General features: G+C 41.5%; 1 protein-coding gene across 1 annotated transcript; it reads right to left on the reverse strand.

Moving 5' to 3' along the window:
• Window positions 1-14124: 14124 nt before the first annotated feature.
• On the reverse strand, window positions 14125-16571 carry LOC125405509 (thymosin beta-15A). Its single transcript, XM_085684409.2, has 3 exons — window positions 16475-16571; window positions 15186-15290; window positions 14125-14207 (listed from the first exon to the last, which is right to left on the reverse strand). The coding sequence occupies exons 2-3, from the start codon at window positions 15283-15285 to the stop codon at window positions 14164-14166; spliced, it is 144 nt and encodes a 47-aa protein (XP_085540535.2). The 5' UTR covers window positions 15286-15290; window positions 16475-16571; the 3' UTR covers window positions 14125-14163.
• Window positions 16572-25715: the final 9144 nt, after the last annotated feature.

Here is a 25715-nt window from a genome sequence, read left to right on the forward strand (position 1 = left end):
AGACTGAGCACTTTATCCTTCACCAGGTCCATTATAGCTTTCAGTTTAGCATTTTTATGAACTCCTGGGTATATGAATGAGTGGGACGGGTCTCTGATTCTTGTGCCTTCTCTTGGACTCTTTCCTTCTGTTGGTTTTCCTTGTTCAACTTCGATGGGATGATTTTTGTTTTATTATATTTTATTTTGCTGTGGTTTGTTGTTTTATCTTAGAAGTCTGTTTTTTTTAAAATGAGAGACAGAAAGAAAGTGGAACTGGATGAAAGAGACTGGGTGGACCTGGGAGGAGTAGAGAAAGGGAGTAAGGAGAAACTGTATTCACATTCTACTGTGTGAGAAAAGAATCTGTTTTCAATAACGGGGGTGGAGAAAAATTTTAAAAAGAGAAGATCATTGTAAGACTTCGAATTCAAACAATAAAATTAGAGGAAACTTAGTTAAGTTTGTGTGTCAAATGATAAAGTGCATATATATCTATATCCCATGCAACATGTAGAATATATCATACCTGAAAATATAGTTGCTATTTATCTGACAGTGCTGGTGAACATGTGCATCTCATTGTGCACTTCTAATTTCTAGGTTTCATGCTGAATGTGAAGAGACAAGGAGAAGACAGATATGTGTAGGTGAGTCCCAAACATTGCCTCCTCCATACACCCCTGAACCCATACAAAGGCAGAGCTTTTCCCTACCCCCTCTAAGAACAGCCAAGGCAATGAACAGGGGCTACTTTGTAATAAGACATTTACTTTTGATGCTTTCCTCTCTTTAGGAAACAGGGCAGGGTGTTGGGAAGACAAGAGAAGGAGGGAAAAGAGGAGAAGGGGAAAGGAAGGGAGAGAGAGAAGGGAGTGTGGAGAAGGAGCCAATAAGAAGAGTCAGGCTTCCAGCTAGATTCAATTTATCACACCAAACAGCCTGGGAACCCTTTGGGACTAGAGGTTAGCTGAGTTATAGCTGCATATTTTGAGTGTATTCACTCTTGATTTTAGGTCCATTGTAGCCAGGCCTATCTAAGGAAGCCACTCAGAGCTCTAGCAGAGAATGAAACAGTGGGACCTATGGACGGGCACCAACTGAAAGTGAAAACTTGGAACCCTCACATTCTCAGCGGTTTATCTCACCTGAGAAAATAGTACCCTCAACCTCACCCCTTGAAATACTGCCCCTTTCACCTTCAGTTGGAATACATCTTAACTGAAAATACAATTGTTATTTAATGTGGCAGCGCTGGTAATTAATCCTTCATTGTCTGCTAAATCAGCATGACTTTCTCTGAAGGAAATACCAGGGAAGGCAATACTTATGCCCCTCAGGGCCCACCAATAGTTGCCTCTAGACCTATAACCAGACTCAAGGCAAAGCAGGCTCCTAGAGGGGAGGTAGAAAGTGTAGTTCCTAAGGAGGTGTGCTGCATGACTAAAGAACTTAATGAATTGCCTAATTCATTCAAGCAGGAGTCTGGAGAATACGTGTGGGAGTGGATTTTAAAGGTATGGGATAATGGTGGAAGAAGCAGAAAACCAGATCAGGCTGAGTTTATTTTTATGGGCCCTCTGATTGGTGATTCTAGATTTAATATGGAAGCTTGCACAGAAAAAAATGACGGCATCAAAAGTTTGTTTGAATAGCTGACTGAAGCATTTGTCAAAGACGGCCTGCTGAAAAGGAGTTGGGGTGCCTGGCATCCTTTGTATTAGTGTTGATGAGGGGATTTTAAGGCTCAGGGAGATTATAGAGTGGGTCCACTGTGTAAAACCTAATCCCCCACAATGGGAATGGCCAGAAGACATGTCTTTCATTAATCCTATAAGATGCAAAATGATGAGAACACATTTGAAGTTTTGTTTTTGCCCTTTTCCTCATACTAGACCTTAGGGCTGGAGATGCTCAATTGGGTGAATTAAATGCAATGTAATTAATTGGGCCCCAAGGTAGCAGGGGCCAGGCAGCAGTACTAGATTCCCAAGGGAAGGTGATTGTAATTACTGTAATGGGCACCATAGACAAAACAATGCTCACAATGGCCTAACCCTTAACAGCCAGCACAGGCAAAATGAATTTTATGGTAGCATAACTTATATGAACCTTTGGTACTGGCTAATCAATCTTCGTGTTTCCAGACATGAAATAGATTTTAAAAAAAAACTACTTAACTTTTGTTTGCTTTGTGTAAGGGAAAAAAGGTCTCAGACAAATGAAAGAAAGACTACATTGGATTGTGGTGAAAGGCAATCTCAGCCTGTGATCACTTTTCAGGCTTGAGCCAGAACCGCTGGAATGAAAGGATGGCCAGCTTCCCCTGAGGAAGGACGGTGATAAGATATCTGAAAGTTTTACTGTTCGCCTTTCTCTGGTCCTTCCCCACTGGCATTAAAATCTACTGCTTTGGGATTCCAGTTTATATTGAAGACCAGCTGAGACATCAGCCTTGCGGACTGAGTAACTTCTGGATTCTTTGACTTTTCAATAATAGACAACCATTGTTGGATTATCCAGACCACAGCCTATAAGTCATTCTAACTAATTACCCTTTATATATGCAGAGAGATTCATTCTATACTTTCTGTTACTCTAGAAAACCCTGACTAATGCAATATATAAAGACTCCTTATTGGAGAACTCCAGAAATGGCCATTTCCCTGTTTTCCCCAAAGCCCTGTGCGATTTTTTTGTAGACGGTTTAGAAACAGGATTTCTCTGTATAACCCTGGCTGTCCTGGAACTTGTTCTGTAGACCAGACTAGCCTTGAACTCCCAGAGATATGTCTGCCTCTGCTTCCCGAGTGCTGGGGTTAAAACCATGTGCTACCACCATCTGGCTAACCCTGTGTGATTTTAACAAGGAGAAAGCAGATTCCTAAGACATTAGAGAGTTCAGTGTGATTTCATACATGGATTTTTTTTTAAATGGAAGACATAAAACTATAGGAGAAAATTTATTTGCCAAGGTCACTCACTGAATCAGTATGAAGGAGTTGGGATTTGATCCTTGTTTTTAAGATCTTGTTTGTATTACCCCAAATATCCAAACTTCATTGGCTCCAAAGAACACAGATTATGATTTCTGCATTGAGACCATGCAGGAACTGCAGCAGCTCGGCTTATTCCAGATACAAATGGACAATCATCCAGCAATGCAGATTGCCATCTGCATAGAGGGAAAAGAGTGCAGAAGGCTTTTACTTTTTTAGATGCTGTGAACTAGCTCCCATCCCACTCTGTTTGCAGTCATTGGCCAGAATTTGTCTCATGCCTTCATCCTAGCAGCAGGAAGGGCAAGAGTTAAACGCACTTAGTGAGCAATACCAGCCGCGTTTACTCTTGGCTAACTGCTTGTTATTTGGGTCTTAGGTTAGTAACCTAGTGTGACTAGGAGGCCCTCCTTTCATCTTTAATCCAGTCTCCTCCTCTGAGCCTCTCCCTCCTCCTTGCTCTGAGAAGCAACTCCTATGAATATTTAAACCTGGTACTTTCATGTTCCAGTCCTACATTTTCCTCTAGCTTCATGTGCAGAGATTTTCAGGGCCAGTCCTTTTCCATTAGCTGGACTCAGTTTGCCCATCTGTATACTGGGACTCTGCCTTCTAATCTTGGCTCTCAGTGCCTTTTTCAGCAGGATATGCTTTTGTTTATGAATAGGTCTGCTCATCTACCCCAATCTGTCTGCTCACTCTAGATACGGGCCAGGTTGTATCTGCTCCTGTACTCAGTTTCACTGTTCTTTTGTGAGGCCCTCCATTTGAGCTCCCTAGACTGGGCAGGGGAGTCCTTGCTAAGTCTCTTGTCTTACTAAGTGCCTGCTGTACGCCAGGTGCTGTCTTACACGTCACCGACTCCTCTTGGCTGCACTTGTTATAGATCTGCTTGGATTAAATGCCCCTTCTCCACTGAGTTTTCTGTGGCAGGAGAGGCCCCTTTCTCTTGGTGTTCTTTCTCCTTTACCTAACCTCAACAGAGCAATGTGCTACCTATCCCCTTTTCAATTGTCTGCAACTAGGTCTCTGAAGGCAAGATTCAAGCCTGCATCATTTCCAGAACATGGGAGACATACCTCCTCTTAGTACCATGCAGACTTAGGACTCGGGGACTGGCCTGTAGTGAGGCTTTCTCTTCCAAACCTTTCCTGCCCTTTCTGGAGACTCGGACAACACTCCCTGCTTTCCACTGCCTTCCACTCTGCCTCAGCCAATGGATCCTGAATAAATATCTGTGGTGGATTTAGGATGTTGCCAGGGCAGTGGGCCTCTGCATGTGTTTGACAATATCTGAACACCTTTTTAAAAAAAATGGAGAACCCACTGTCAGATTCAGACTCCTTCCCTTCTATTGGGAAATCCTTCCTTGAAAGGAGCTGAGTCTATCTCTGAGACTGGGAGTCATACCTAGACAGCTCAGGAAAGCTCCTGGACACCAGGCAAAGCACCCACCCCCTCAGCTATAGGAATTGTATCCAGAGTCAGAAGATCAGCTCCAAGCGATATAGCAACTGAATAGAAGGTTGGAACCTCTGATTTGACTCAAGAGTCCTGGTTATTACCTATGGACCACCCCGACCTAAGACTCAGGAATATGGTGGCTGAGGCCATGACTTGAGTCTTCCCAATGCTGATCACCTATCTGCAAACTGTTCATGGCTAGTTTCTGGAATAGAAGCATCTGACCCTAAAACTTTGGTATTTAGCTCCACTACCACTATGCCTGCATTCCAAGTCCTCTTATTCCTCCCTCTTCTGATTGGTGTGAAAGGAAAGGCAGATGATATTAATGTCCACTATGTGACAGATACTTTCTTACATGCTGGCTACTATGTCCTCATAATGCTTGTGCAAGCAGGTAGCATTGTTATTCACATATGATGAACATAGTAACTAAGACCTAAAGCAGTAGAGGTATAATTTTAGTTTTGCATTGCTCTGGTTATAATAGCAAGCTTAAGAGGGCAAGTTTTAAAGCCAGATTTCTTGAATTTGAATCTCAGCCCTTTCACTTTCCAGCTGTGTGACTGTGAGCAAGTTACTTAACCTCTCTGAATCTCCCTGTTCTTACTTCTAAAATGGTAGTAATAATGCTAACAATTTAAGAAATGTTGTGATGACTGACTATATATAACACAGAAGGCCCAAGTTATTAACATTGAATATCATATCAAGTATTTCTTATAACTATTACTGTGTTAATTTTTCTTGCTAGAATTTATTGAGCCCCCATTACAGACTGGATATGCTAGGCATTCTGCATTTAAGATGGTTCCTGAACTTAAACCAAGTGTGGCGGCTCATGTTTGTGATGTAGGTGGGTCTTTCTGTTGCTTTCATTGGTTAATTAATAAAGAAACTGCTTGGCCTGATAGGTAAGAACATAGGTGGATGGAGTAGACAAAACAGAATGCTGGGAAGTAGGCAATGAGGCAGACGCTATGGAACCAGCTGCCAGGTCAGACATGCTTGAAAGGGCGAGGTCGAGCAGTAATTAATGATCTGCCAGACTAGCTTTATACAAAAGATACAGCTTTAATAAGCAGAAGGAAGACTTACACCAGAATCCCAATGGTCCGACCGGAATGTAGGAGCCAAGCGAGAGAGCGAGGGGAAGCGCACCCGCCAGGTTTATAGGTAAATTTTTGCCTTAGGGCAACACGCACCACGGACAGAATGTGATTGGCTAAACTCCCCTATCATCTCCCCCTTTTTCCTAAAATAAGACAGAACAAAACCAAATACAACTATATACAATAGAAACAAATAATGAATATAAAATTACAAACAACAAACAATATTAAGCAGGAAACATATAACAGAAGTTTTACTAAACATTCTATTTCAGGGAGTTTAAATAATGTAGAGGGTAATTACAACTATCTAATCTTCAACTCCATCAAAGATCTGAGAAGGGAAATAATTTTACTCAAGCAGTCCGGAAGTACAAGCGAGAAACTTCCGAAATGTGCAGCAAACAGAAGAGACAACTGATTACCTGGGCAAACACCCAAAGTCTTGTTTGCAATGTTGAGTCAACCAACTTTGGCTAAGGCCTGATGTAACTGACATGTCATTTTTTAAAGGAAAGAAACCTTTTAGGACTCTCTTACCCTGTCTTGGCAAGATAAGACAATACTGTTTTTATCCATTTACGGATATTTTGTAATTTTGTCAGTGGTTGAGGTATGGGCTTTTTCTTTGCCCAAAGGCCAGTTTTGCCAGGAAGAAAACAAGCTCCAAGTGGAGTGACTTTGGTGCTCAATGTTCTCTCGGGAGTAGAGCAGTGATGCCAGGAGTGATTGTGTCTCACTACTACAGAACTCTGAGTTAGATCAAAGGCCATTTTCTACAGCTCTTCGAAGAGGTTGAAGATTATACTGTCTATATTAAATATGATCTCTATGCACCTAAATAACCTGATTAGCCTAAATATAAGTATGACAAACATATATGACTGTTGATTTATATCTAACTTGAAGACTAAGAGAATAAACAACCATGCAATGAATGAGTACAATGACCTCCAAATGTAAACAATGTATACAATATCTTAATCAGAGGTAGAAATGTAAATATATGTATATATATATCAATACAAATAGAGGTAGAAGCATACTCACATACAATAAATAGAGGTAGAAGCATACTCACATACAATATTCAATATATCAATGTACAAGAATCAAAGCCAATACAATTTTCTAAAAACAACAACTCACAAATACCAATATATTATTATCCCATTACCAATCAATCCCCTTCTTTTTTTTTTTGCCAGATGAAGGGGCAAGGTCAATCGGTAATTAATAATCTGCCAGACTAGCTTAATACAAAAGATACAGCTTTAATACGCAGAAGGAAGACTTACACCAGAATCCCAACGGTCCATCCAGAACGTAGGAGCCAAGCGAGAGAGCAAGGAAGAGCACACCCACCAGGTTTATAGGTAAATTTTTGCCTTAGGGCAACACGCCCCACGGACAGAATGTGATTGGCTGAACTCCCCTATCACATGCTGAATCTTTCCCTGTAAGCCACGACCTCGTGATGGCATATAGATTATTAGAAATGGGTTGAATTAATATGTAACAGCTAGCCAATAAGAGGTTGTAACTAATGGGCCAGGTGGTATTTAAAAGAATATCGTTTCCCTGTAATTATTTCGTGGGTAAGTTAGCGGGGATTCAGGCGGGAATGCAGCTCGCTGCTCCTTCACTACATGTTCATAATATCAGAATGTGAGAGGATGAAGCAGAAAGATTGCCACGAGTTCAAGGCATATCTGGGCTACAGCATGAAAGCCTGTGTCGAAATAAAAAATGAACAAAGGTCTTAAATCTTGTTAATTACACCCATGCTTTCTTTTTCCTGAAGAGAAGCTCGGGACTCGGGTCTCAGAATTTCCCAGCCCAAGGTTTCCAGCTCTGAATAGTGCAATCATTTCTGCAACTTTGTGGCTTTGTGGGATTGTGGGAAATGCGAATAAGGCAAATTGTCTTTATTAAAGGGTTAAATAAGACAAATTCTATTTTTTTTAATTACAGAGAATTCACTTGAAAGAAATGAAATTTCCCCAGGGCCAGCTCTTCTTGAAATCAAAATGTGTGCTCCACGTTGCATGGTATTCTCAGAAGTTGCACTTCACTTACCAGATAAGCTATTCAAGTTACCCAACTGAATAAGCATGTAAGGCCCAGCTCTGACCACTCAGGCTAAGGCACAGGCTCCCTTTTGCAGTAGAGAGAAAACAAAAACAAAAACCAAATGAGACTCTGTTCGGTGTTCTTGTCTTTGATTTGGCACGGCTATGCGACATTCTGCGGAAGTCACACTTCTTGCCTTGCTAAAATGGCTTTGTGATCATTTTCTTGGGACTCCAGACCTATTTCTATTTTTTTCTTTTCTTTCTTTCTCTGTTTTTATTTATTTGTTTGTTTGTGTGGGGGTTTGTTGTTGTTGTTGTTGTTGTTTGAGACAGGGTTTCTCTGTGTAACATCCAGACCTATTTCTAAGAAGAGTAAGGCCTACATCCTTACAGTCCTGCCCAAAGAGAGTTTAAAGCCGTTCATAGCTATCAGTCTCTATTTCTTTCCAGTGAATTTTTCAGTCCCTGGAATAAGAAAAGGGTGTGGATTGGAGAGGTTAGTGATGGGAGTGTATGAATTAGTGTTCTGAGAGCAAGGAAGACACAGGGTCTGCCTATGAAAGGCCATGAGATACTCTGTTCTCAGGGAACCCATGTCTGAAAGTGACATCCACTCCTGTTCCTCGGTTCATCAAGCCTGAAGGTGGTCCAAGGTTTTTGTGAAGGAGCTCTCGTATGAGGATGGAGCCTGAGCTACGTCTGAGTTACTGTGAAAGTAGCCCTGTTGTAGACCTGGACTTCCCATTCCGTGGAGAGACATGGCAGAATCTTTCTTTGTATCTGCCCCTTGAAGCCACAACCCTCACTTTCTGGATTTCTAGGAGACTAATCCCTTGTCTTGGAGCTTGGTCCCATCCTAATATACAGGCAGCAGGATGGAGGATTCCTGGGTTTCAACCAGCTCCTGTTGGTCTCCACCAGGGATCTTTCCCCCGATCCTCCCAACTCCTGCAAGAGAAAAGCTTGGAACATGAAAGATTTCCAGGTAAGAAAGGCTCCCATTTAAACCTAGAAGAAAGATTTAGGCTGGGGAATGTGGGGTTTCTTTGGTAGAGTCTAGAACCTCTGGGTAAACCCAAGAGTATGGGCTTGCTGGGAGAATAAGGGCTACCTTACCTCCAGGAAAAGAGGAGGCTTAGGTTCAACCTCCATCCCTGTACAGGTGACCCTGCAGTGGGAGTTGCTCAGTGCTTGCCATAGGACAAAGAATCCTTGAGAAGTAGAAGCTTCTTCTGGCCATAACTCCTATGCTGGGTGTAGCTGCTGTACAAATCCTATTACTGGTTTAGGAAAGGAGTTAATTTCTCCTGGTATCAGCCAGGAAAGCTTCTAGGGGACCTAACTTCCCAGAAAATGCAATGAGATGATGACAGGTTGAGTTAATATTCCTTAGGAGGAGACAGTGGGTCCCTGGCCGGGGGCTCTTGAGATTATAGATCACATCTGATCTGAAGCAATCTACCACAGGACGGAAGAGAAGAGATGGGGCAGTATATCAGCCATCTGAGCCACCAAGAGAGTGATGAATTTGGGCCATAGTTAACCTAGAAGGGGCAAGGAACCACTCACAAACAGACAAGCTATGTGCTGTCCTTACCGCCACGTGGCTAAAAGGTATTACTGTGCTTGTGTGACAAAAAGAAATGGATGCAACGCATAAAAGCCTTACCATGAGATCAGCAAAGCCCTGTGCTCAGGAATTTGTACTTAGCCTGGTCCCCCAGCAGCACTGCTGTGCAAGATGGATCTGAAGGTATCACCGGGAGTAGATCCAACTGTGGCCTTCAATGGTGTGCAAACTGAACTGGAACCCATGTTACAGCACCTGGTTGGAGCTCATGCTTGTGAGAATACTCTTTTCTTCATGGTGACTCTCAGGTGAGGAAGGATGTGCAGCCCACATCCCTGTTTCCCCTTGCCCTTGAAGCCTCAGTGATTATGAGCTCAGAGGGATATTCTAACACCTCATCTCTCACCTCTTTGCCCAGAAACCAGTCACCTCATTTGCCCTGAGGCCAAGACAGACACAAGTTGTTGACTGTAGAGGGCCGCAACCACACTTTCCACCATAGATGGCGCTGCACCGCCAGGTGAGCTAGAAAGCTCACATGTGTTGGTATTTTCCACTACTCCCAAGGTTTCACCTGGGACTGGGAGCAGTTGACCAATCCAAGAATGACACGTCCAGAGCGGGGTCTGTTTCCTTTATAAGGGATGGGTTCCATCTTATCTGGGTCTCCGCCATGTTGGCTTATGCTCTAGCTCCCAAGAGACATAAAGCTTTTCTGCAGAAGGATCCTATGTGTACCGCGTGGTTCTTGCTGGCGAGACGGTAGCGCGGGACAGTTGACCACTTCTGGGAAATGCTCAAGAACTGTCAGTGGCTCTGCTATGGATAAAAAGAGAGAGAAGGGGCTAGGAGCAGAAATAACAGTCATGTCAGGAGTTAGGCATTTAAAGTCACAGGAATCTCTGAGCATAAAGAAATCCAGACATGATCTCAAGTCAGTCTGAGGGTGTTATAAAGTCATCTAACTTGGAAGAAGAGATAAGGTGTGTGGGTAAGGCTCAAATGCAGTCAGAAGTCATTACTTTACCAACTATGGACTTTTGAGATTACACAAAGTACCCAAAGCAATCTATCATGAAGAGGAAAAGTCAAGTGCACTAACTACATCAGCCATTGGGACATCAAGGTAGTCAGGAAATGGGGACAGAGGCGGCCCCTGCATGTCTAAGGTATCTAAGAACACAGGCCACTCTCTTACTTAGACATTTTCTTTTTTTTGGTTATTTCTGACTTATGTTTTTCTTTCTTGCTTTTCTTTTTTGTGACTCTTAAAAAAATAAAACTTGGAACCAAAAACAAAATTCTTAATCAAAGTTTAACCTGTCTTTACCATACTAAAATAGCATTCTAATAAGAATTTTAGAATTTAATCATTAGTGGGCACAGTTTTAGAAGATCATACATGACAGTAAACTAAAAATTACTGACTTTTCTAGTTGATTTGTCTGAAAGTCATATACCTATGCTTGGGAGCAAATGAGTCAGATGAAAAACTGGAAATAAAGGAAAGGGTTGTATCTCAGTGAAAGATCATGTGCCCATGCTGTCTAAGGTCCCGGGTCCAATTCTCAATATTAAGAAGAAAAAGTAGAAGTAAGGTAGCAGAATATGGACAAAGAGGAAGAAACTAAATTACAGAATTAATAAATTTTAAAGAAATAGGTTACTATAATATAAGAAGTAAGTAAGGTCTGAGATTGGAATAAAATTCAGATCATGTGTTTGACTAAGGACCTATCCTCTGGGTGTGGTGACAAGTGTCTAATATATAATGCTAGCAAGAGCTGTGAGGGAACTGAGGCAAGAGGATCACGGGTTCTGGGCCAGCCTATCATATGGCGACTTGTGATCCTGTCACAAAACAGAAGAAAGTGTCCAAAGTCAAACAGCAAACATATGTTGTTCTTATATTCTGACCCCATCAGCGGCTATCACGATGATGAACCTTGGGGTGATCTTCTATACAGAAAAATTATTCAAAAGTTCATTATTCGTGGACTCATGAATATTTCAGACCAAGGAGCTTTAATGTCACCAAATAAAAAAGTATATCCCTGTCTAGAATATCATATAAACATTATCATCTGAGTAGCAAAGTTTTTAGATTTTAGTCTTAACAACCCCCAATTTCTGAGACACATATGGTCATTTTACAAACTCTTCTTATCATTCACATTATTGCTTACATCCTGTGAAAACAATAACTAATTTTAACAAACTTGGCAATATCTCAAACCATTTTCTAATAAGGGCAATGTATTGTTGCTGTATGTGATCTTGTAAACAATCTTAATTGGGTTAAGACTGTAGCCTCAAACAGATTTTTCCCTTTTTTTTCGATTTTATTGAGTTATACATTTTCTCCACTCCCCTCCCTTTTTTCTCCTCACCTCCAATCCTCTTCCATGGTACTCATGCTCACAATTTACTCAGGAAATCTTGTCTTTTACTGCTACCCATGCAGATTAGATCTATGTATGTCCCTCTTAGGATCCTCCTTGTTGTCTAGATTCTCTGGGATTGTGATTTGTAGGCTGGTTTTCTTTGTTTTATGTTAAAAACTACTTACGAGTGAGTACATATAATAATTGACTTTCTAGGTCTGGGTTACCTCCCTCAAAATGATGTTTCTAGATCTATCCATATGCCCGCAAATTTCAAGATGTCATTATTTGATGGAGGAGGGTTATCTGTCTATGTATTACTTTCATTGGTTAATAAAGAAACTGCTTGGCTTGATAGGTCAGAACATAGGTGAGTGGAGTAGACAGAACAGAATGCTGAGAAGAAGGCAATGAGGCAGTCACCATGCTTCTCCTGCCCAAGATAGACGTGAGTTAGAATCCTCCCGGTAAGCCACCACCTCGTGGCGCTACACAGATTATTAGGAATGGGTTAATCAAGATGTGAGAGTTAGCCAATAAAAGGCTACAGATAATGGGCCAAGCAATGTTTTAAAAAATACAATTTGTATGTTGTTATTTTGGATATAAAGCTAGCCGTGCACGAGGTGGGCGGGAAGGCAGCCTGCTGCTCCTATTACTACAATTATTTTTCTTTGCTGTGTAGTATTCCATTGTGCAAATGTACCACATTTTCCTTATCCATTCTTCAGTCAAGGGGCATTTAGGTTGTTCCCAGATTCTGGTCATGACAAAAAATACTGCTATGAACATATTTGAGCACATGTTCTTGTGGCACGATTGAGCATCCTTTGAATATATACCCAAAAGTGGTATTGCTGGGTCTTGAGGAAGGTTGTTTCCTAATTTTCTGAGAAATTTCCATATTGATATTCAAAGGGGATGTACCAGCTTGCACTTCCACCAGCAATGCAGGAGTGTTCCCTTTACCCCACAATAACTACAGCATAAGTTGTCGTCAAAGGTGATGTGGGATTTCCCCTCTGTATGCTGTATGCTGTGAATACCATTGGTTAATAAAGAAACCATTTTGGGCCTGTGATAGGGTAGAGCAGAGCTAGGCAGGGAAAACTAAACTGAATGCTGGGGGAAAGGAGGCTGAGTAAAAAAGAAGTCATAGAGTCACTGCCAGGGACAGACTACCTAGACTATATCTGTCCCGTAAATTGATTCAATAAATTCTTGAATGGATTAAATAATAAATGGGTGGTCAGAGGAATGAATGAACCATTTACAGTATGAGCTTTACAGTCAAATAAACCTAGCCTCTAATCTCAGCTTTGCCACTTACCAACAGTGTGACCTTGAGAAAGCTCCCCTGAGCCTGAATTTGTTGTGTGACTCACAGGACTGATGTAAGAATTTTAATGAGATAATCTGTGTAAAGTGTTTGCCACAGTTCTTGATGTATAGGAAGATAAGTGACATGTAAAATAATAATTACAAAACTCTTTGGAAAAGTGCATACTTGAAAATATAAAAGATGGGTTCCTCAGCTATATCCTGACTGGGGTGACTGAACATGTCCTGCAAATTATATACTTACTTTACAACTGAATAAAACATCTTTAAAATCTCTCTCTCTCGTTCTCCCACCACCATATATATATATATATATATAAACATACATACATACATATCCCAGTTTCATTATTCATCTAACTATTGATGAACATCTAATCTAGTCTGATTCCATTTAACTTTTGTGACTATAGCCACACATGGAAGTGCAAGTTCAGTGGAAAGCCCCAAAAATGAATGGGTCAGCCTGGGTACCCAACCAGCATAAGCAAAAAGGAGAACTCAGCGAGAGGAAGTCAATCCAGTTTGGCAGAGAGGGTGCACAGTTAGGGTGTTTTCCAACATGTAACCCTGGGTCCTGTGCCCGTGGGAAAAACAGAATCTTTTGGTAGGAAAACTCCATCTGTTAGGAAAAATCTTAAGACTACCCTCTCCACCCATGCAAAATAACTCCAATTAGACCAGAGTACACCAAATCAAAGATGCCCACGTTCAATGAACGCAATGCTACTGGGTTATTGGGAACATGGCAGGAGAGGGGGAAAGGGGATGTGGAGACAGAGCGAGATCATTCAAACCCTGTGACCATCTGTTAACTAGCCTGTGAGAGTGGTCCTGACCCTTCCTGGAGAGGGTCAGCACTTGGCAGGCTTCCCGGAGGTGGAGTCTGAACCAAGGCAACTCCCAGGAGGAAGGAGCTTAGGCTGGATGCCAGGGACTCGGGTGATGCTTCCAATCATCCCAGACTCCTTGGATATAGGGGTGTTAGAGGACTGGGGTCTCACTTTTGACAAAACATCCCACAACAGCCATCTGTAATTTGTTCATGAATGAGGAAGTTTCAAAACAAAGGGAAGGCCTGTTCCTGATTACTGCTTAACTGGGTACTGATTAACACTTAACTATCAGGTATAGGCAAGAAGCCATCAGCAATTGTCATGTATCTCTAGAAAACAACAACAAAAAACCCTGAAACCAAGATTGCTTGGCAATGTTGACATTTATTCTTCAAATGTGACCTTCAGTTTGTGGTCTTCTTATCACACTTCTTCTCTTGTTGGATGGCTAGGGAAAGAGAATAGAAAAAAAAAAACATTAAAAGGGATTTTCCTCTTTCTTTTTTTCTTTCTTTCTTTTTTGGTTTTCTTAAAATTAAGTTAAGTTTCTTCTACAAGTTAGCTTTACAAAGTCACTGAAGGCTGATAAACATGCCTTAGAATGCAAAAGCCCTATCCACTTATCCTCATACTGGAGGTGTGTATGTGTTAGAGCACCTGAAGACTTTACAATAATCTATATATTCTCTCTATATAAAGTTTATATTTAAGTAATAGATTTAAAATATTGTTATTGTCCACAGAGTGTTGTAGGAATGAGGAGTAAGTAAGAATTTCCTTCGGTTTTATCCTTATACAACTAGGAAGTTGTATAACTTTCATCTTTTCAGATGATTTTCTGAATTCTTAAGTTCGCAATTAAAGCTGACAACACAAAAATGCCACTCAGCTTTTAAAAGTTCACTTTGAGTTTCTCGAGGTGGCTGTTGTTCTGAAGAGCAATCTTATCCTTTGAATCCGGGAAGCTGGAACACACACACAAACTCTAAACATAGTCTTCCACCTTATTTTATAGCTATCTCTAGAAGACCTAAACTACAGGTTGCATAGTTTTTATGTGTGAAAGCATAGAGTCAAACTGTTGCATCCTGAAAAATGTCTAATATTTACATTAAAATAAAAACTGGGCAAAATCGAGATTTACATAATGCCACATTCAGTATTTCAAATTTAGCTTTAATATAATTTTAGTAATTTTGTAAGAAGAAATGAATCTATGATACCATTATTATTGTAACCTAGCATGCAAACCATGTACATTATCTAAATAAAAAGACAGTTACTTGATATTTTAATTGCTGCACTAATTATAATAATTCTCTTACTACTACTTAGGTTTTTGCAATTTTAATACAGCATAGGTTTGTTAAGTGACTATGCCAACTTTCACTACTGTCCCTCTCAACAAGAAACCTCCATGACTTACTTTCCTTTGATGGAAGCGTATTTTTTTCTGTGGTAATAATTTTATTCAGTTTTGATCTGTCAAATTTTTCAATTTCTGTCATGTCAAGTTTGTCGTCCATATTGACTGAAAGAACAACAACAAGACGTTACCCACTAGAACTATGATAGATTAGGAATAACAATTAAAAATTCATAAAAATTCAAAATATCAACGAGTATTTTGCATGGTGGTTTTTAAAAAGAAAACAACCCATCTAAGAAAGTCACGTTTTCTTAGGGTGCTCTGATTACAAAGCATTAGTCCATTTCTGGTGGCAGCAAATGACAGCAGAAGAAGATGCTCCAGAAACTAAGATACTCTAGAAACTCGGGGGAAAAGAAAAGCCTGACTTTTAAAATCCCAACAAAGGTAAAAGGAGACTTTGAGCATCTTCGCCTTCCAATCAGCTACTTTTAGGGGATTTGGGAATGGTGGTGAGCATCACACACTAAAAGAGAGGCACACAACACTGTACTAATTTCTACTGAATGTTCAAAGTCAGTATATTAGAACATTGCAATAAGACAGGGAAAGGTTTAACCTAGTCACTGCCAACTACAAGTCTCATAATAACCTTCTTGTAACCTTAGAGAAATGTGTAAAAAAAAAAGTCGCTATTTATGATGAAGAATCAAAATCTTTAGTAGAACGAGGCACGCCAAATACAGCCGAGTCCTATTTCCAGAGATAAGAAGGCAGAGCTCTTCAACCAGGGCCTGGTTCTATCTTAGCAGAGATAGAACACAATCTGGTGACCAGGGTAGACTAGAGAGCCCTCTGCCCCACCCCACCCCTCGCTCCGAAGCTTCCATCTCTCAAACCCTTTCAGTCAAGGGTATCCTAAGAACCTCATTTACCTGGTGAACATAGCTGATCTCAAAGCTGGGGAAATTGGGATTCACACATTTATAGCTGCAGGACGGGGCAGGGTCATTTGTCTGAACTGTGCTATTGACAAATAACTTGTCACTGTCCAGCACCCAGCTTAAGGGACAAAGAGATGAGAGCCAAACCTAAAAGATCGCCTCCTATTTCCCTGTACACCCCTCAACTCTACTCCTGGCCTTTGCCTTTTTCTCGGAGTTGCCTGTCCCCTTGGGCCTTCTAAGGTGGGACCCCCAGGATCCCGCTCCAGACAGCAACACGGGAAACAAAGCCACTGTGAAGTGGGCTTCGCAATGGGATTCCCTCAGCCACAAAGTACTACCGCCTGAATATCGGTAGGCCCCATCCATCTTGCCTGGTTTTCCTGGGCCCCTATTTCTCACCTGTTCGGTACAAGATGTCAGTTAGATCAACGGCTGAGTGGCCTACTACCGTTTGGATCACACTGGTGTGGCCTAGCAGAGCCCAGATTTTATAAGCTCCCTCGGACGCCCCGCCCCTTGCCCCGCCCATCCCTCTGTGACTTCAGACCCCTGTGTTATGCAAGGCCTCTCTGATTGGTCAGCAATCCTGGCTTGCTGTGCCCCCTCCCCAGCTTTTAATTTTGTGGGTGTCAGAGTTTGTTCAATTTTAGGACCTCTGTGCTTAAAAATGGAGGTATTTAGACTGTATCTGATAGTGAGTACAGAATCTTTATGATAATACCCATCTCCTTGTAAAACAGTTGGAAATCATTGCCATCTGAAAAGACAAATATTTTAGCCAGACAGAGTCATACAGTCCTTTATTCCCAGCACACAGAGGCAGAGGCAGGTGAATCTCTGTGAGACGTTTGCCTGGTCTACATAGGGAGTTCCAGGACAGCCAGATCTACATAGTGAGATCCTGTCTTAGAAAAAAAAGACAAATATTTTCTACTGTATGGGAATTGAGATGAGAGAGGAGTCACTGGGCTAGTAATATTTTCTCACAACATTTATTCAATCAAATTTACCGTTATCAAATTCATTTTTTTACTAGCTTAATTCAAAAACGACTGCCCCAGGGGTGATCAAAACTTTCTAATAATACCGTTTTATTAAACATGAATCATACTTGGCTCTAGTAAATCTTGTTTTACAAAAATCAAAGGAATCCTTTTCTTATTTCTTAACTAGACTATCTTCCAGAAAATTATGTTTGAAATTTTATTCCAGGGCATAGCATGACTAGTCACTTGACTGCAGACAAAGAAATCCTGTCTTGAAAAACCAAAATAAATAAATATAAGTTTCAACAACAACAAAAAAGAACTAGGAAGGACTTGTGCTTAATTGGACACTGGTCTAAGTTAAAATAAAAACTCAGAGGCTCCACGGGTTACTATATTCAGTTATATTATTTCTTAATATATATAATACATTATTGGGTATATTTTATTGATTTTTCTGAGCATAGATTAGTGTTACAGTTTACATCTAACCCCAATATTTCAAGCTTCGCAAACTTTGTTTTAATAGCGACTTAAGAAACACAGGGTTTGGGGCTAAAGAATTGGCTTAGTGTTTAAAAGCTTATGCTCCTCTTGTAGGGGACCCAAGTTTGATTCTCAACAACCAAATCTCATAGCTTACAACCACTTGTAACTCTAGCTGCAAATTTCTGATACCAATTTCTAGACTTTGGTAGGACTTGCACTCATACACACTCACACATACAGAGAGAGAGGGGGACAGGGAAGAGAGAGAGGCGGGAGGGAAGGAGGGAAGGTAGGACACACACAGAGAGAGAGAGAGAGAATTATAAATAGAATTAAACCCTAGAAAAAGTAATAACATGTTTTAATATTGAGTTGAGGAGATGGCTCTTTGGCTAAAGGGATTGGTGAAAAGGTTCAGAAAGCAAAAGTGCTTGATATTCAAGTCTGACAAACTGAGTTTGATTCCCATAACCCAAGCAAAGGTGGAAGAAATCAACACTACAGTGTTCTCCAATTGTTACATGCATACCTTGAAACACACATGTACACACACACACACAGTAATAAAGTTTTAAAAAGTTAAAAGCTGACTTTCAGCTGAGGATCTGTATCTTTGTTTGCTAACCCCGGCAACTGTCAGAAATCTCCAAATTTAACAACTGTAAGGAGACTTCCAATGAACAGACTCATGAAATCCAAGCAGATCCGATTGTTAATAAAGATAAAATCTGACAATGTCTGGCTGTGGTGGTTAAATTTATGCCAACTTGCCTGAGACAGCTGACACTAGAAGCAGATGGTAAGAACGTTCTGAGTATTTTGATTCTGTAAGGCTTAGAACTTCAGTCAGTAGACTAAGGCAGATCCATCCACCTTCAGCAGTGCGAGTAACCTGAATCTAATCCATCGAGTCAGTGGAACTCCAGCTTCTGGTCCTTTAAATTCTGGAAACTTGCACCGGCAATTAACTCTTGGGTCCTTGGGTCTCCAGTATAGGACAGAGGCTTAACTTGCACCTTAGGCTCAACTCCCATGGTGTTTAAGATTCAGGCTGACCTGCAGCACTGGCCTTCATAGGTATTCAGCTTGTGGGATGCAGGTAATGCGACTTCTTGAGTTTCCATGGTCATATGAATCCATTCCATAACACCTCCATATTAAACCTCTACGTATTGTGAGGGGTTTTGTTTCTGTTTCTGTTTTTTTTTTTTGGGGGGGAGCCCTAATGTACGGCTTTTGTAGAACGCAGGGACAATGGGCAACCATGCATTTGTCGGTACTGTCAAGTAAGCTAATGTAGGAGATAACCTTAAGTTAAAATGATTCTGGCCCCTTGTGTTATTACATAAGCAAAACAAAAGCCAGCCAAACATCAAGAGTGAAACAAGTGTTGGCCTTAATCAACATGAAGCCATCAAATTAACCTCTAACTAGAAACTTTTACTTTAACCAACCAAATGTATTTGATTTCATCCTTCTGTGAGCAGTTCAAAAAAGTTACCCCTCATTGCTGCTTCAATTGACTTCAAACCACCTGTAGCTTGGAAATTACATATTCATGAATTTCTATCTATACAAACTGCTAAAAATTTTAATGTGCCCAACTATGTCTTTGAACACCGCCAAGTGGACAAATCTCCTCTCTGCATGTTGAATACCTGGGACAGATCCTACATATATGCATCTGCAACTTCCTAAAAGTGTACATATGAGCTTGATATATTAACTAAGGATGAGCTATAATTATATAGCATACCAATGAGTATGGCAGGCACTCACACCCTTGATGTAAACTTATTTGTTGTTGTTGTTGTTCTTGGGTTTTTTTTTCTTTTTGAGAAAAGATCTCACTATATAGCTCGAGATGTCCAAAAACTCACTATGTCCACCAGCCCAGCACTGACATTACAGAGATCCACTGTATCTGACTATCAATTACTGGGATTAAAAGTACATGCCACTACACCCAGTCACATATTTGGTTTTAAATACCATTCTCCAAAGAAAAGGTATCACAAATTCTTGGTGAAATGCCTGACTCTGGGAACTGAACAGGACATACATAAGGGAAGGCTAAAACATCTTTTACTGCAGTTGTTTAAGGAATGGTCTTGCTATGTAGCCAAGGCTAACCTGACAGTCTAGATTCTCTGATAATAGAAGTATGTACCACTATGCTTGGCTAGAGCGTCTAGTAGTAAAAGAACATAGAATATAAATTCCACAACTCAGGCACATGAATTCAATAAGGAGACCACTTAAAGACCTCTAAATGACCAAGGAAGAAATAATGAGAACAACAAAAACATGTGAAGTAGTTTTACATGGCAATAAGTGGGGTCCATGAACAAATGAAGAAGAAGCAAATATCTTGTGCAGAACAATTACAAATAATTTAAATACTTTTTCATTAAGATGAAGCATAAGTCCCCATTCTGAAAGTATAGGTGGCCAAGAGTGACTATTTTATGGGGGAAAGATTTGAGAGAGAGATTTAAAAAAAAAAAAAGACTATCTCCATAAAGACTCCTGTCCTTCCTCCATCTAGATATGAGAGCAAGGAAAGAGATATCTTGATTGAGGGAGCCATTATGGGGTTAGCGAGAAACCTGTCTTTAGGAAAATGGCCAGGAATCCACAAGGATGACCCCAGCTAAGACCCTAAGCAATAGAGGAGAGGGTGCCCGAGCTGGCCTTTCCCTGTAGACAGACTGGTGAATTTCTTCAATATTGTCATAGAACCTTCATCCAGAAAGTGATGGAAACAGAGGCAGAGACCCACATTGGAGCACTGGACTGAGCTCCCAAGGTCCAGTTGAAGAGTGGAAGGAGTGAGAGTATGAGCAAGGAAGTTAAGACCATGAGGGGTTCATCCACCGAGACAGTTTGCTTGAGCTAAAGGGGACTAACCAACTCCAGCTGAACTGGGAGTGAACGAGCATGGGAACAAACTAGTCCCCCTGAATGTGGTTGACAGTTGGGTAAGACGGGGGGGCCACTGATAGTGACACTGAGATTTGTCTCTGCTGCATGTACAGGCTTTTTGGGATCCTATTCCCTGTATGTATACCTTGCTCAACCTTGATATAGTACAGAGGGCCTTAGACTTTCCGGGTGCGATGGGAGGGTCTGTGGAGGGAGTGAGAGGGGAGTAGGGGGAAGGGGAGAAAATGGGAATTTGGATTGGTATTTTTTAAAATAATAAAAAAAATAAAATAAAAAGAATCTTGGCGCACCCTACATCATCCTGCCGACCAAAGTTCATTTAACATGAATAAGTGAAATGAATTACATGTCATCTTTATATGATGCGATGTGAATGACATTTTCTCTCTGTGGTATTTCCTCATGAATCACACTCATAGTGTATGCAAATAGGAAAAAGAGAAAGCAAACAAAAATGTGGGGCAATCAATACATGACAAGTACTCAAAAACTAGCGAGGACAGCAAAACAAACAAAAATGTGGGAGAAGCTCAAACAACCAAGAAAAACAACTTATGGAGAGGTAATGACAGAATATCATATAGCAATGTGGAAGAACTAGAGAAGGAATATAATGAGGAATATGAATGACATATGTACTTTAGGAAATAATATTGTATTGACTCATTATACAAAGGAACCATCATAATGAATGGGTTTAGTAAGAGTATGTGGAAACTCCATGTCATTTTAGTAATAATTTGGAAAACAGGCACGCGGTCCAAAAGGGGTCTATTTTTAAACACCTGTAAGAACATAACCTCATCCTATACAGATAGAGGAAAACTCACAGGGGCGGTGGTGAGTCTATGGAAACAGAAAGAGAGGGCTTCAGGTGAATTTCCTGAAGAAAGACACGTGAGCGCTCAGATTCCTGGACAGCAGCACCTCTCATGTTCATCCATGCTGTTTCCTGCTCTGTTCAGCTCTAAGTTTCCTGGAGGGGCTTGTGGGAATCGACAACCAAGAAAGAGAGCGCCCATGAATCTCAGGGATTGTCAAGGCCCAAATGATAATGGAGTCCTCAGCCAAGGGGAAGATAATCCTATTGGAATCAGAGTGGGACTCTCTACCCTGTTGTTGGGCTAAAGGATTCCTTTGCTAAGTAGGGCCTCCAGATCACCATCAGCAACAGTGTCCCGAGAGAAGGGAAGAGCGGTTAAAAAAAAAAAAAAAGACATAGCACCAGGGAGATATGGCACGGACTCTCAGTTATCTGGACTTATTCCTGGGCACAGGGGAGACCTCCCTTGGCCCAGCCACAAGTGCCTGACCAAGTCCCTGACTCCTATGCAGGGGAAGAGGCAGGAGCAAGGCACAGCAGTTCTCATTGGCATGCTTCCTGCGCTCCTCTCCACACCCCTGCAGGGGAAGATGCAGCCGCATTCCACGGATGCCAAGACTCTGCCCTACAGCAGTAAGGGAGAGATTGATTCTTCCATCATGGAGCCCCGGGAGTAACACAAATATTACCTCCTAGCTGACATCCAGAAGGAAAAATGCACTGACTCCACCTCCCATGCACAGATGTGACTAGCTCCCAATTCCTGAATCTTATGCCCAGAAGGAGCCATCATCCTGGGAGACAACAACTTATTGAGAAAACAATAAAGGAAGACACAAGGAATGTTCCCGGCTTGTTTTCTCGGTGCACACTGCTATTTGTTGCAGTTTCACGAGAGTGGGCTGATGCCAGATAAAGGGTTCTGTGGCTCACAGACTTCAATTTGACTATGCGCTCTGAGCATTTTCCTATGCAGTGAAGGAAAATCTACTACATGAGACTCAGAACATGGCAGACATTGAGTCAAGCAGGCTGCAGCTAATGGGAGAAAAGCCTAAACCGAAGCAGCAGCATAAGGTTAGGGTGCTATGCAAAGGCTGCCCAGAATCTAAGCATAAGGGATGTCTTCAATGTCCCTCCAGGGGACCCTGCAGCCACCACTGAGTTCCCTTGAGCCCCTTGGGGAGAAGGGATCCTGCAAACTTCTTTGCATCCCAAACATCTGCCCCATCCTCTTCTTGTTCTTTCTCTCATCCTCCTTCACCCTTGCCATGCTGTCAGATTCTCTCATCATGTCCTCATTGCTGAAGTGTGTGCCTTGGGTGGCCTCTTTGTACTCCTTGAAGCAGTGGGCCAGCCCCTTGTTGGTGTTTCTTTGGCCTTTCTGGGCATGTGATCCTCAGCTGGGCGCTTTCCTGCAGGGCTCCCTTTACTTTCTGGCTTTCCCTGTCTCTCTGGACTTCCTTCCTGTTTTGCCCTTCTCTCAGGCTGTGGCTGCTCTTAGCACCTTGGCAGCATCTCCTCATATCCTGCCTTTGCCTGCTTTTCTGACAGCTCTCTGTCTCCAGGAGAAAAACCCGCTTCTGACTGTCCCTCCTCCTGTGGCTCTTTACCATTTTCCACCTGTCCTTGCTTTGAAGGCACTGCTTCCTTCTCACTTGAGAGTTCATCCATGTCCAGATTGGGTGCTTTAAAAGATAACTCCAACACAAAGCTTTCTCACTTGAATCTCTGGAGAGCACAAATGTCTGACTCTGTTGTTTTAACAAGTTGCAAACAAGCACCCTCTATTTGTTCTTCCATGGGTAGCCCCTCTGTCCCTTCACCTAAGCCTTTGGATGGTTCTGTTATCAGTAGACTTGAACCTCATTAATGGGATGTTGTTTCCTGTCTTCCAAAAGAACGAAATGTCCTTCTGAATGGAGGCATGCCATTCTCTCCCTGGTGAAGAGGTAGTCCAGTTGGGTCAGCCAATCAGGAGGCCAAAGGACCCCTTCTCCAAAATGGGGCTCCTCCCCCTTAAGCCATACTAAAAGCCAAAGGGGCCATACTGATCCATCCTTTCAGGAGGTAATCTGCTTTCCCTTACCTTAAGCCCCGCTCCTCCAGCAGTGGCTCTCACCCCCCTGACTCTGGCCACTTTTCTTCTCTTTCTTAGGTGTTTTTTTTTTTTTATGCCTTGGAGTATTTTGCCTGCATTGATGTGTGTGTACCATGTGGGTGCCTGCTATCCAAGCAGGTCAGAAAAGGCATCTGATCCCCTGGGACTGGAATGGTTGTGAGCCTTGTGGTGGGTGCTGGGAACCTCACTCAAGTTCTCTGCAAAAACAAGTGCTCTAAAGGCATCAGCGTTTCTCTCTTAAACTCTAATGACGTCGTCATCCAGCAACTAGAGAGAACACTCAGTGGTTAAGAGCACTTTATCTTTTTTCTCTTTTTATTGTTTTTATTGACCTCTACATTTTCTGTGTTCCCCTCTCTTCCTCCTCTCTCCCCTTCTACCCTGTGCTTTGACCCACATGCTCCAAGTTTTTGATCCTTGTTTTTTAAGAGATCTCATCTTTTTCACCTTCCTATGAAGGTCCATGTATGTCTCTCTTAGGGTCCTCTTTGTTGTCTAGGTTCTCTGGGGTTGTGAGTTGTAGGCTGGTTTTTATGTCCTTTATGTCTAAAAGCCACTTATGAGTGTGTACATACTCCATTTCTCTTTCTGGGTCTGGCTTACCACACTCACTATGGTTTTTTCTAGATCCATCCATTTGTCTGCAAATTTCAAGATGTCATTCTTTTTAACACCTAAGTAGTACTCCATTTTTAAAAAAATGTACCACAATCTCATTTTCCATTCTTTGGTTGAGGGGCATCTAGGTTGTATCCAGGTTCTGGCTATGACAAATAATGCTGCTATGAACATAGTTGAGCACATGTCCTTGTGGTATAATTGGGCATCCTTTGGGTATATACCCAAAAGTGGTATTATTGTGTCTTGAGGTAAATTGTTTACTAATTTTCTGAGAAATCCCCATACTGATTTCCAAAGCAACTATAAAAGTTTGCACTCCCACCAGCAATGGAGGAGCATTCTCCTTACCCCACATCCTCTCCAGCATAAAAATCTCATCACTGTTTTTGATCTTGGCCCTTCAGACATGTGTAAGATGCAATCTCAGAGTTGGTTTTATTTGCATTTTTCTGATGAGCCCTTGATCTTCCAGAAGACCCTTGGTCAGTTCTCAGCAGCCAAGTATAGGATCATAAACATCTGTTGAACTCGATTTCTGGGAATCAAATACTCACTTCTCACCCCTTCCAACACTATCCAGCCAATGGCTGTACATGTGTGCATGCAGGCAAAATACCCATACACATAGAAGAGCATAAATAAATCTAAACTTTTACTGTCATCAAATATTCATTTAGTATTTTAAAATCACATTATTAATGAGACCCAGAACATCAAGAGGATTTGTTGATTTTTCAGGAATCAATATACCTTTTTAAAATAATTGTTTATGCTTTTGTTTCTTGAGGCAGGCTTTCTCTGAGGAATAGCCTTATCTGTCCTGGAACTCACTTCGTAGACCAGGCTGGCTTCAAATTCATACAGATCTCCCTACCTCTGCCTCCTCGGTGCTGGGATTAGAGACGTTCACCAGGGCAGGCTTCAATATGTGTTAAAATACACAATAAAGATGAGACGAACTATTTGTTTCTTTGGGGCTTTTCTCTTCATGGTATAAAAACGTTTGATTATTTTTAAAAAATCCATAATCTTCTGACACAGAAAAGTTAAGGAAGTCTGACAATTTAGTAATGGGGTCTGAGTATCAGTAATAGGGTCAATATCTCTTCTCTTCTTAGTTCTTAAGCCTCTTTATGAACATGTGTGGGTTTAGTTTCTCTCATTTATAGTCCCCACAAATATACACACATGTCACTCTTTTCTTTTAGGTTACTATACACATAGAGAACACAGTTGTAAACCTTTTATCTTATGTTTATTTCACTGTAAGTAAATCCCCTGTGGTGTTTGTGTTCAGAGTTTGCACACTGATCCAACAGTGGTGATGCCACCAATCAGCTGGCTGGATGCCATCTGCTTCACCTGCATAGAAATCACTGTGGGTAGATGGGGAGGTCTTCAAGTTCTGACAGATGTCAGATTTTCCTTCCCACTGCACTTGACAGCTGCCAGCCATGAGAGTATGCACGTTGCTGTAGAAACAGGGTCCCTCAGCCCTGCAAGTATTACAGAACTTGTGGTCCCAGAATATTCATATTGCTCAGTTCTTTGTTCCAACTTGCACCACAGCTTCAGGGCAGTCCAAGTGCCAGGGCTCCTCCATCGCTAATAGTAAGCACTGGGACAGCTCTTCTGTAGGTCCAGGGCTCAGTA

The sequence above is a fragment of the Myodes glareolus genome, chromosome X (assembly GCF_982192425.1).
Source record: "Myodes glareolus chromosome X, mMyoGla1.1, whole genome shotgun sequence".
Lineage (NCBI taxonomy): Eukaryota > Metazoa > Chordata > Mammalia > Rodentia > Cricetidae > Myodes > Myodes glareolus.

What these genes read in the sequence shown, in the direction of transcription:
- LOC125405509 (XM_085684409.2), bottom strand. Translation starts at nt 15,285, where the DNA reads ATGGACGACAAACTTGACATGACAGAAATTGAAAAATTTGACAGATCA. An exon ending in TACGCTTCCATCAAAGGAAA is followed by an intron (nt 14,208 to 15,185) that starts GTAAGTCATGGA and finishes CTCTTTCCCTAG; the next exon opens with CCATCCAACAAGAGAAGAAG.